This window comes from Clarias gariepinus, chromosome 14 (genome assembly GCF_024256425.1).
Source record: "Clarias gariepinus isolate MV-2021 ecotype Netherlands chromosome 14, CGAR_prim_01v2, whole genome shotgun sequence".
In the NCBI taxonomy this organism is placed as follows: Eukaryota; Metazoa; Chordata; class Actinopteri; order Siluriformes; family Clariidae; genus Clarias; species Clarias gariepinus.
Window position 1 is genome coordinate 22,634,780 of NC_071113.1, and position 12,475 is coordinate 22,647,254.

Consider the following 12,475-nt stretch of genomic DNA (forward strand, 5'->3'; position numbering starts at 1 on the left):
GGGATATTGTCTCTTCAGCTTGAGAAAGAGCAGCTGATGTCTGCTAAAAGGGTCTGGGGTCAGCACTGAGAACAAGGCCTCCAGTGTGCGAGTACACTGATTTATAATTGAGGACAGAGACAAGAAACCAGGCTTTAGAAATGGTTCTTTTTATTTATTTATCTTCTTTTCCTCTGGTTAACTTTGTGTTAAAAGACATCTGATAAAAAAATAAAATCTTTGGGGTCCGTGATAATATGCAAAACACATTCTAATTCAAAACTCAGCTGTTTCCCTACTAGTTAGAAAGCATAAGGGCACATAGATGTGTGTGTGTGTGTAAGCTCAACCCTAGGATACATTTGAAAACTGGTTTATTGCTCCTTTAACACCTTTAACCCTTGAAAGCCAGCAGCCCCTTTCCCTCGATTGTTGGAGGGCGTGTTAATCTCAAGAGAGAGGTGGGGGTGAGCGAAGGAGAGACAGGAAGTGGGTGCAGAGAGGGTGGGGACTAAGAAAGTTGCATGAAAATGCTCTGAGTGAGAAGAGCACACAGATAAAAAGACAGAGGGAAAAACCATTTCAGTCTGTTCCCAGAAGCAAAGCACATACTGCAGAAACATTTTTAGTGCCTTTTTCCTGATGCTGTCTGTGTGTTTTCATGTACGAGGCAGGAGGATGGACTTCACAGCACTCAGCATGCTGCTGTTGGCCATGCTGCTATGCTCATCCTGCTTCAGTGAGCTGGGAGCCAGGGATCTAGAGGGAGAGAAAAAAGAAAAGGCAGGGCTCGAGGGCAGAGCTGACATTCCCGTACCTCTTGAACATGAGCATCTCAGCAGATCTGGACACCTGGATATTCAACCGGGGAGATTTCAGAGCCCTTTGCCCTTTTTGAAAAAGAGTTCACACCATCCTGCACGCAGAGGGTAAGTAGATCTGATTTATTACCTTAAAATTATAATACAAACAATAGATTGATACACTGAGACTTGGAAAAAGGTAAACACCAGACCATCAGTGCTTCTCAATTCATTAAGTAAAAATGATACATTTTGTTTTCTAAACAGGTACAGAAATCAGGGATAGCTATTATACATTATATATATATATATATAGTTTTGAGTAATTACTCTATTTAATTGTTTTAATGTTTTTATTCACAGATTTACTGACAAATACATTTACTGTTGAGGTACAGGTTTGGTTCCCATTGAACAAAAAATATAAAGGAATTCTTAAAAGTAAAATTAAAAACAGAGATTCTTGAAGTCAGATTATCTATACAATTTTCCCTTTTAGAGACTTGCATTTACATGCAAGAGCAAGATCCACTTGTATTTTTATTTTTAAAAAAATCTTAAGGAATAGTTTTTTGGGATTCATGAAGGACTTTTTTGGCTAACAATCAAACAAACAAACAAACAAACAAAAAAAAACCCATCCAACCTAAGGCAGTTAAAAGCAGGTGCAGATAATAACAGATGATCAGGCCAGTGATGAGTGTACTGGTGATGCTGCATGCTTAGATGCAGGAACCAATGAGAGGGAAAATGAGGTTGCTGCTGAGGCTGTTAATTTTTTTTTTTTTTTACTTTTTGTTAAATGTATCTTTAGGAACTTTGCAACCTGTGACAGTAAAAACACTTATTCCAATTACATAAATGTAATGTACTATAATACATTATCTATACGTATAATAAAACTGAAAAGTTGTCATGTCTATATGTTGATAATTGTGAAAAGATATTTTAGAAGGGACATAAGATGAGTAATAGAACACATCAAGATGGTTTTTGTCTGTCTGTTTGTGCATGCATCACGTAAAAATTACAAAATTAATTTGAATAGGGTTTTAACATGTCTAGTTGGCAGAGTTTGAGGTAACATATAAACATAAATTTTAATTTAAAAACACATCATAAAATTTATGATTAAAATCAACCTTGAAAAAAATAATTAGTTCATATTGAAATTCAACAGATGGTGTTTTAACCTGATGGTGTTTAATTTTTAACATTATGCTTATGAGTGTGCAATTCATAACATCTAGTGATACAATACGATACATTATATGATTTATGATAAAGAAATGAGGTCTGGTTTAAGACTTTCATACAGTATTATAATACATACAGTACTATATGTGCCTGCGACTTTGAATTCCAAAAATCATCTTGACTTTACAGTTGTATTATTTGTATAGATATCCACCACATATGTAATGTGTAACACATTACACACACACGCGCACACACACACACTTGTAACTATATGGTCATATTTCTATACTGTTCCAAAATTTTGATTGGTCTACATGCTTTTAGATGTGCACCTACTGTATGTGCTTCTTTTTTTTAGAAAAATCTATGGAATGTAATTATTACGTAATTGTGGCCATGAAAGGATGCACATGGTCAGCACATACAGTACAATGATTGGTATTAAAAGTGCTAACAAGTGCCAATCTAGCCCACAATACTCCATAACACCACCTTCACCAGCTTGGAATAATAATACAAGGCAGGTTGGGTTTATGAATTCATGCTGTTGGCACCAATTTCTCACCCTACCATCTGTGTCTCTTAACAGTGATTATGATTCATCAGACTAGGTTATGTTTCCAACTGTCTGGTTTTGGTGAGTCTGTGCCCACTGCAACTTTAACTTTTTGTTGTGCAACCTGCTGTTGTAATATATCTCTCTCATGTGTTGTGAGCGACTCCCTGACCTACAGCTCAAACCCTGGCCATGCTCCATTGACCTCATCAACAAAGTATTTCCGTCTGCAAAATAGCTACTTATTGAATGTTTATTCTCCATGGTGCAATTCTGAGTAGACTCTAAAGACTCTTAGGAGGTCAAAAGTTACAGAAGAACTTAAACCAGCCTGTCTGGCACTAACAATCAAGCCAAGGGCAACATTTTAAAGTTAATATTTTTCCCCGTTCTCCTGATCGATGTGAATTTTATCAGAGCTCCTGGCCCATATCTGTATGATTGGCTTATGGGATAACTGCAGACATGATTTAGTACAGGTATTCCTAAAAAAGTGCTCAGTGAGTGTATTAGGTATTCAGACACTTTTCATTTTATATATTAATAGTATCTAAATATTTTCACTATCAGTTTAACTTGTTCAGCATAACTTTACTTATTTTTAAATCAATCAGATTAAATCAGTTCCAGCACTGTCATTTATAAATACAAAGTAAGCAAATATTATGTACATAATTGTTGGGGTTTATGCATTGAAAACACAGTACTGTGCAAAAGTCTTAAAAAAGAAAAAAAAACATGCAAATAAAGGCTGTAGAGTAAGGATGCTTTCAAAAGAAATAGAAAATAAAAACAAGCTTCTTTTTTTGTGTGTGTGTGCCAATGCTTTGAGCACCCTTTAATGTCAAGTACATTGTTTAAATTTTTGTAAGGAAATGATCTACTTAATTTTACTGAGCATTCTGCAGAACCACCCACAGTTCTTCTGAGGACGCTGACTGTTGCACCTGCTTCTTTTTTTGTATGCAAATCGCAGCAGCTTCCTTTTTTTTTGGTTCAAAAAGTGTTCGCTTACAGTATATAATATACTTTTTTCTTATCTAGCTTCCAAATATTTTCACTTTCACAAGTTAACCTTCAATTTCTTTGGTGGAATAATGATATTTGAAAATCAGAAATGTTTTTGTATTGACTCAATAATATCATAAAAAGTCTTAAAATAAAAAAAATCTATAACAGAATTTGTACTAAAACACATGATGCCTAAGACTTTAGTACTGTATTGTATATTAAAGTTTTCAAATATTGTCAACTAGTTGGTATATAAGGCTGTTTCTTTCTTAAGTCTTAAGTCTTATCATGATGTGCTGATGTTGATGTGCTGATGTTGATGTGTCATCAACATCACGTACACTCATGCGCACACTCACGCCAGTGAACGGTAAACATGATCACAGGTGTTGCTCTAGACTGGGAACCTTTAGTGTAACCCAATCAGCAGCAGGCAGAGAAGAAAGGAATAGCGTATGAGTCTGTACCAGCATCCACCAGTTTAAGTGTGCAGACATGACTCACAAAGGAGTATCAGAGAGAAATAAAGAGATGTTTAAAAAGAGATTAATTGATAAAAGCCAAAAGAGATGAAAGATACAGTGAAGATTAAAGAGAGATGAGATGAGAGCTATAGAGGCAAGAGCAAATTGTAATACAGTAGATAAAAGTGTATAGCATACAAAGGACAGGACAGTCAAACAACATGATCATTTGATAATAACAGATCATAAGCCAATCCAGTTTAAACCTTTTAACAGTGCTTGAATGCGCCATTGGTGCTATTAATCTTTATTTTTTTAAATAATTTGAACTACCTTAATAGTACTGTATGAGGGGCAGTCCGAGTATGTTCAAGTCAAAATCAGTACTTGGATGAAGGCGTAAAACTAACTGACATTTACAGATGACTTTAACCACAGTATAGTGATGAGATTCTTACATTCAGTCAAATATTTGAATAGTGCCTTGAAGTGGCCAATGTGACTTAGAACTCACTGCATCTATTCCTACAAAAGTTCCCAAAAACATACACGTCAACATATATAAGAGAAGCATCTGTTTGTGGGAACTGTACACACAATCATTCACAAACTCTGCCTGCCCTTTACAGGAACTTACTTGGAAGTTATTGCATCCCTTGTACAGTCTAGACTTCACTCCTAGCCATTTCCACATGTTTGGGTCATTAAAGGAGACCTTAGAACTTCTAAAGGAGAGGAGCTTCTGGGAGACCAGACAGATGTGAAGCAGGCACTCGGTTCCATCATGGCTCTGGCATACTGAGAAAATGTTTTACCTTGATATCCAAGCAATAATAAAATGCTGGGTTAAGTGTGTTGGTGTATCAGGGGATTATATAGGGAGTTATAATATAAGCGTTTTTATAACATTCAAGAGTTTTTACACATTCACGTTCAAAAGTCCCAGGTTGATGTTTTAACCATGTTTAGTACAGATATTATTCCCTTCATATCACCAATAATGGTATCAAATCAAATTCCTATTAGTATTAGAGCAAGCTTCTAGGTCTCATCATTTATGTACATGCTGGTATAGAACAAAAAACCCTTATTTTCAGTTTTTGAAAGAATCACACCCTTTCTTTTAGAACATAAAAAAGCCAAAAGAAACAGGGCCTCTTTAATGCATTCATTCATCCTCTCCAAGTCATATCTCAGTTCCCATCTTCCTTTTATGCTTTTGCTTTAATCTTTTCTTTATTTAACCAAGCTTTTTTCCTTTTTTGTTTCCTTTTTTGTTTTCTTCATCCAGAAACTGGTGTTCATTTGTTCATCAGCGTTTGGTAAATGTGGCTGAGCTCAGTGATCCTGAGAAACATATGGTCAAGTCAGTCAACCCCTGTGTCAATGGTGACCCTGACTGCCAAACACTCAAGTGAGTCCCTTACTTCAAATTTGTAAGAACTCAATTCTCCTGTTTATGCATCAGGCTTTGTTTTTCTGTACAAGGTGGAGTTAAGGAGTTTGTCAGGTCCCAAATTATGTTCAGTTTATTTACTATAAACCAAGTTATACATCATCCAAACCTGAAAGACTTCATGCAGGGAAAAACCCTCTTCTTCATGACCACCATAAAACAAACTGAAAGTTGGCCAGTGATCACTAGAATGAAGACCTGTTGGGCCTGTGTGTCCCAGAGAAGAAAACACTCCTAAGTGGCCAAAAACTCTGAAAGTGACGCAATTTTGGTTCTACTCTGAAAAAAGTGAGACCAAAAATTGCAAGAATCTGAGAATTTTTGGCCACTTATTTTAAGACATTATCAACATTTTAAAAATACAGTAGGAACTCAGACATACCACCACCAAAAAAATGAAATGTGGGAGAGCTCCGTAGGTGTCATATCTGGTTAGGAGTTGCAAGGAAACGCTGTTCATGCAGAGACATCTGCAGAGAAGAGACGGTTAGGTAACACTGAGCTCATTAAAAGATATCATTTGGACAAAAATGGATTTTGTGTGGTATCCACCTTGTCCATCATCGAACATTTCCGAGTATTTTTAGTCATAAATTAACTCTGAGCGTGATTCCTAGCAGTGATTCTGTTCTCAAATACATGCCCTGTTTTTTTTTTGGCCTTAACCATGACCAATATGTATGGGAGGGGGGGGGGGCGGCACTGTTGCAGTGCGGAACTACGCACATCTTTTATATAGTATGGCATAAATACACAAAATGAACATTTTGGAGGAACCATTACAAAACCATCTGAATCTTATACAAAACTTTAATGAAAAAAAAAATTAATGCAACAAGGCTCACAAACCTAACAGATTCACAATTGTCTGGAGGAAGAGGACATATCTGTTGTATTGTGAGAACAGGTTTGAAAACAATTATAAGATAATGATATCATACCCTAATAAAGTCTATGTAAATTTTAGACCCAATAAAATTCTGATGAAAGATGAAATGTCTCTTGCATAAATATATGTACATAATTTAGCCTAATGGACTTTTACACAGGAACTTTGTATGAAAACTTGAGTTTGATTGTCTTTCTTTTTATTCTACACGGGATTTAACTTTTGGTCTTAACTGTATGCTTAAGGTACCAGCTCACCTCACAGCCTACATACAAACAGAAGCAGAAAACTATTACTGCACTGCAGTGGAAGTGCTGCCCAGGCCATGGAGGCAGCGATTGTCAGGAGACAGGTAAACATTAATACACGCTCACAATCACCTTACACTGTATTTTACACTATGGGATACACTATAAAAATGATGTCTCACTGCTTTTCAGTTTGCACCAGACAATAAAGGGTATTATGTGGAGAAATGGGTTATTGAATATAAATCAAGATTATTATGGAAATTCCTTACTACTGTATATCTAATGAAAATCTAATAATTTTCATGGCTCTAATGTAAAACTTATTCCTGTACTCCAAGGTCTCATAAAAGTCTGTTTTTCTAACAATTTTATAAGAATTACAGGATGAAATACTAATAGCCAGATTTGTTTAGATTATGGGCATAGACTGTTGAATAGAACATGAATAGTGTATTTACTTATTATTGGTTTGTCCTGGTATAAAATAGGGGGTAAATCCAGCAATTTCCTTCCAGAATCCAGAAATCCAGAAATTTAAGCAATTTCCCTCTGGGATTAATAAAGTTCTTTGAATCTTGAATCTTAAAAAGATATGTTATGTCAGAGGTCTTAAATCTTATTAGGAAAAGTCCAAGATGGCAGCATGTTTACATTCCAGCCAAACTGAAGCCACGTCTAATAGTCTAAAGAACAACACTGACTGTTTAAACACGTGGAATCATTTGCAGCTTCTTTTTGGATGCAACATGCAGCCACATTGCTATGTTGCAGATAAGATATTGCACCCCTGCATTATGCTTTAATTAATTATTTATTCATGTACCCACTTTTCTGTTATCCACAGTGAGTCTGATGGAAGAAAGTCAGTCAAGTCAAGAACATCCAGAAAAACCTCCAACACATGTTTTACAGACTGATGACTTTGAATCTGGCAAGTATTTTGAATTGGGTCTTGGTCTGAATGATCTCACTTTTGGCCCATAACCCATAATCACTCACACTACAGTCCTTGTTTGCTTTTTCCAGTGACGTCTGGTTCTAAAATCTTGAAGAAGAAAAAAAAAAACCAAAAACTATCTGGCGCTCTAATGGACTCTTAAGTGTCTTCAAACAGGAAAGGAATTGTAGTCAGGGAAACAAAGAGGGCGGCTCAATAATTTCCATTAATCCAAATAATCAGACAGCGTTTAACTTTTAAGATAAAACAGTCAGTACAACAATGATTTAATATAAATAAACAAAAAGCTCCTAATATGAGGGGTGTTCAAGTCAAACCGGGACTTGTAATTAAATTTCTCATAAATGAAGGGGTAAAACCGATTGACATTTAGAGAAAACTTTAAGTACAGTACGGTTATGAGACCCTTGGACGCAGTAACATTTGAATGGTGTAAACATTTTAAAGAAGGCTGTATCTAGGTGAACGATGATAGCAGCTCACTGCAGTTGTTCCCATGAACAATCAGCGAATGGAATGCGTGATTTTTGGAAATCACTGGATAACTTGTCACCATCTTGGAGGAGACGCATCTGACTATGGGAACTGTAAACAAAATCAATCATGAACACCACTTGGAGGCACCCCCATACAGTCCTGACCTTGCTCCAAACTATTTCTGCATGTTTGTGCCATTAAGGGAATTCCTGGAAGGCCAGCGTTATAGACATACTGAGAAAAATGTCTACCTTAAAAGTATCCAAGGACTTATAAAATGCTGGGATATGTGGATTAGTGTAGCAGGGGGTTATATTAGAAATAAAGGTAGTCTTTACTTTCATAATTGTGTTCTATTATTTTGCACAATCAAAAATCACAGTTTGAGTTGATCCTAATCATGTGTGGACGTTAATTAGATGCAAGTTATAATTGTACTTATTGCTATACTTAACCTTACTATTCAGCCATCATCTAAAGTTTTTATTTCAAACTTGAGATGGCTTGAAAATAACAAGAGAACATCATACCAGATCTAACCCTACTCAAAAATTTTTTTTGGAGGTGGTGGTAGGGGGTTTTCTTAAGATCAGGAATAGGCCCAAAACACTCGTCACACCAAAGGGGAAATTCATTTGCATGTAACACGATGTACTGTACTGTATTAGTTCTGATACATCTTAAAATGTTAAACGTTTTGTTGAATACACAAGTGCCATGAATTTGAGTATTTGCCTTCATTTAAACTTTTAAATAAACTTGGCCAGAGATCCGGACTTTTGGCCCACCCTGTAGAAACTGAGACTTAGAGTAAACATGAAAACTAAGAAGTAGTCAGATGATTTGCACACAGACGCAGATGTGGGTGAAGTTCTTGCCGAGGCTATGTGTCCTAGTATGAGTAGGTGAAATGGTTAGGATTACTGACATCAGTGTTTTTTTTTTTCTAGGCAGTGGGGGAAATATTCTACCTTCGTCTTCTCCGCCTTTCATCGATTCCAGTAGCCTCTTGGCATTTCAACAAATATTTGCAACAGTAATGACTAAACTTCAGCCAGTGCTGGACGGCTTTAATCATACTTTGGAGAATTTATCCAGAGAGGTGGAAGGGCTATCCCTAGAACTGAAGAGTCTGAGGCATGAGCAAGAGAGCATCTCCAAAGCCAGACATGCCCATGATAAAGAATTTGAGAAATACAAAGAGGACAGCAGTGAACAGATGCAAAAGATATGGAAAGAATTGGACTCACAACAGAAAGAGATCAAACAAACCGTACAATTGCAACAAGACCATCTGCTTCATAACATGACCAATTTGAAGAACAAAACTGACCACTATGTCAACATGAGTCATGAGGAAATGCAGGTAACACATCATTACCTACTATTAAAACAGCCTTTAGTTTATACTAAATTAAACTCAAGGTTGCAAGAGTTTGCAACCTTGCAATATGCTGTAAAATATATTAGACTGTATTTGGGTCTACATTTTTTTGTTGTTGTGCCACTTAGGTGAGCTTACAGTCTATGAATAAGTCTGTGGAAGAAATTCGACTTAATTATGAAAGGCTGCAGGAGACAACACAGGGAGGACATGCTGTCTCGGCTAACGCCAGTGGAAGCCAGACACCACTGGAGACCAGTGTGTGGGAAGCCATCAGTAGTCTGGACATGAAGGTGCTGAATAACACAATGGAGCTCAGTCCCCTAACTGAAAACACCAAACATTTGGTTAATATTGTCCAGATGCTGGACCATGGCTTGAGGAACTTAAGTCAAAACCTGGAGCATGTCAGCCACAGCACAGAGGTCAATCTGGCACAGATCATGCTTGAAGTGGATGCAGCTAGAGTGGCTATGGAGAAAATCATTAACGATCGAACTTCTAGTCTCAGTGCCCAGGAAAGAGAACTGCGAGAGATTCAGCTTGATGTGGACAATATTTATCAGCATCTTCAAAATATTGAACATGCAAGTGAGATTTGTAACTGTAAAGAAATCAGCAGTTCATTGGTTAGGTTGGAATCAGAGGTGGCTAATGTTACAAACTTTGCCAAAGAGAACCGATATGCACTGGAGGATGTTGAAGCAAAGAGGGGGCTTAGCCAGTGGGCACCAGAAGTTCAAGATCTCCATCAAGGCTTGTGGAACGTAAGAGAATCATTAGCATTTGAGCAAGGCAAGAGAAAGACTCTTGATGATAATATAGCCCAGTTAAAATCCTCCCTTCTGGACAGCCAGAAGGAGATTGTAGGGTTTAAAGACCAATTTGTTGCTAAGGAAGCTGAAATCAGACATCTTTTCGCAGTGTTCACTTCTTTACTCAAGGATGTCATCCGCCACTCTGATGTCCTTGAAGTACTTTTAGGAGATGAGGTCTTGGAGTTCTCAAGCTGGTCCAACAGCAAGCAGAAGGAGTTTGCTATTCCTGAACTGCTACAGAAAATGCGTCTGATGCAGGAAAAGATCGATAGTCATGAGAACGGCTTGACCTCATTAAGGAAGAGTAGTACAGAGAAAGCTCAGATGTTCAACGATGACCCTGCGGTGTTCACAGAATGGAGCCTCGCAAAAGGTCAGGGGAGTAATACTGAAGATAATCCAGACACTTTAACAGATGTTACAAAAAGGGAGGACGATGAGGACTATTCAGTTAGTGACTTTTGGAGCCTTGGGAGGGAGGTGGAGCAGCTCGCTAACAGACTAAGCATGCTGGAACAGCAACCATGCAACCACACTGCTGCCCCCAGTGGTAGTGTAGCAGAACTGCAGAGAAATGTTGGAACCCTGCAACAAACTCTGGAGGATCATTTGAGAACTTTCCGGAATTTATTCAGATATACAGAAAAGCTGGCTAGTTCCTCTGATGGTGTCGACTTGGACCAGTTGCAAACCATGATGAGGACAAAGGAGAGGAGGGGAAAGAAAAGACCAAATGTCAGGAGAATGGAAGAGGCAAGCAGCAAGCGCAGCAGAAGGAACATTGGGGAAAAGTAAGACCACGAATAGTGACTATAAACACCAACTATTCTGTTAGAGCAACATAAAATCATGGGGGCACAAAAAAGGAGCTTCTAGACTTTAGATTTGTCTGTTAAAATACTGGATAAACAATATATCAATTGAATGCATCTTATTGTTGGAATGAAGTTTTTGACACCACATTTAGACCGTGGGTGGTTTGATAACTTTATTACATGTAAACACTAGTAAGAGGGCAGGAAAAAGAAGCAGTTGTTTGGGTGGTAAACACTCTTTGATTAAGTGGTTCAGTGGTTCCTTACCGTGTAAAAGGGTTGTACTAGGAAGCAGTCACTGGTGCAAAGAACCAAGGAGATGACAACGAAAACAATGTGTGTTTAGAAACATGATGCTTTTATGACATAACATTAATGCAAAAGTTATGCAAAACTGTGAATACTGTAAATGTGTTTTTTATATAAAGTATATATAAAGTTGTTCTATATAAAACTACAAAAGATCACATTATCTACTAGTTTAATGCCATAATGGCTTTTAAGCAACTTTTACAAGAACACTAGACTTAGATGATGTGATACTATAATAATAACTGTACATGAATGTTACATTTTTTTGTTTATTATGGGTTGGTGCTTTTCAAAATCCACAGATGTTTACTGTAATAAGTATTTAAATATATATTAATCTGTTTACATAAATTGTTCAGTTTCCCTCCTTTTTCTTTGTGAAAATGTTAAATAGAAATTATTATTATAATAGAATATTTCTTTTTCTCATTTTTATTTATGGTATTGCAATATATTTTTTTTTATTCCTCCCATGGCATTCATTATGGCATGGATTTAAAGGACTGTTATGTACCTCATACTGACATTTCTGCCCCAACTGAAGCAGGGGGTTGTTCCTGGAGCATCCCTCAAACTGGGACAGGAGCAGGTAAGGTACACTGGAGCATGTGAATGGAACTCTGGTCCAAAGCGAGGCTAATGCCACACACTGTCAGAGTCTTGTTTAGTGCAGAGGCCAAGCAGAGGTAAGTTCAAGTTATCCTTAACTGCACTCTGCAGACCTGACAAAGATCACGTTCTTGTTTTTAGGAGTAGACCTTTGTTTTCAAGCGCCCCCTTGTGGACTTTTGTAGAACAGCAAAAACACAGATCCTGCTTTTTTTTTTTTTTTTTTTTCCCCTGTGGTGGTGGTGGTTACAAACAGGAGCCATGACACTTCAAATAAAAGCTCAAGGCTCTCAAGATATCATAACAGAAATGGTAACACAAAACGTGACTTTTGGATGTATTTTGTTACACTAAAACATTGCTAAGATATAAAACTTCAATAGAGGAAATAATCTATGAAAGAGCTAAGTATAGCAGGTTTTCCCTTAAAAAAAAAGATTTTAAAACTGATGTCTGCCATGTAACACAAGTTGATAGCAGTTGATAATGCTCT

At 37.0% G+C, this 12,475-nt stretch overlaps 1 protein-coding gene across 1 annotated transcript; it reads left to right on the top strand.

The window, feature by feature from the left end:
- The first annotated feature begins 527 nt into the window (after window positions 1–527).
- Window positions 528–11,672, top strand: mmrn2b (multimerin 2b). The gene is made up of 6 exons (XM_053510978.1): window positions 528–908; window positions 5,305–5,427; window positions 6,604–6,710; window positions 7,454–7,544; window positions 8,999–9,410; window positions 9,557–11,672. The coding sequence occupies exons 1-6, from the start codon at window positions 622–624 to the stop codon at window positions 11,039–11,041; spliced, it is 2,505 nt and encodes an 834-aa protein (XP_053366953.1). The 5' UTR covers window positions 528–621; the 3' UTR covers window positions 11,042–11,672.
- Window positions 11,673–12,475: the final 803 nt, after the last annotated feature.

Coding starts and splice junctions, on each gene's coding strand:
- mmrn2b (XM_053510978.1), top strand. CDS start 622: ATGCTGTCTGTGTGTTTTCATGTACGAGGCAGGAGGATGGACTTCACA. Junction 909..5,304: donor CACCATCCTGCACGCAGAGG/GTAAGTAGATCT, acceptor TTCTTCATCCAG/AAACTGGTGTTCATTTGTTC. Junction 9,411..9,556: donor TGAGTCATGAGGAAATGCAG/GTAACACATCAT, acceptor TGTGCCACTTAG/GTGAGCTTACAGTCTATGAA.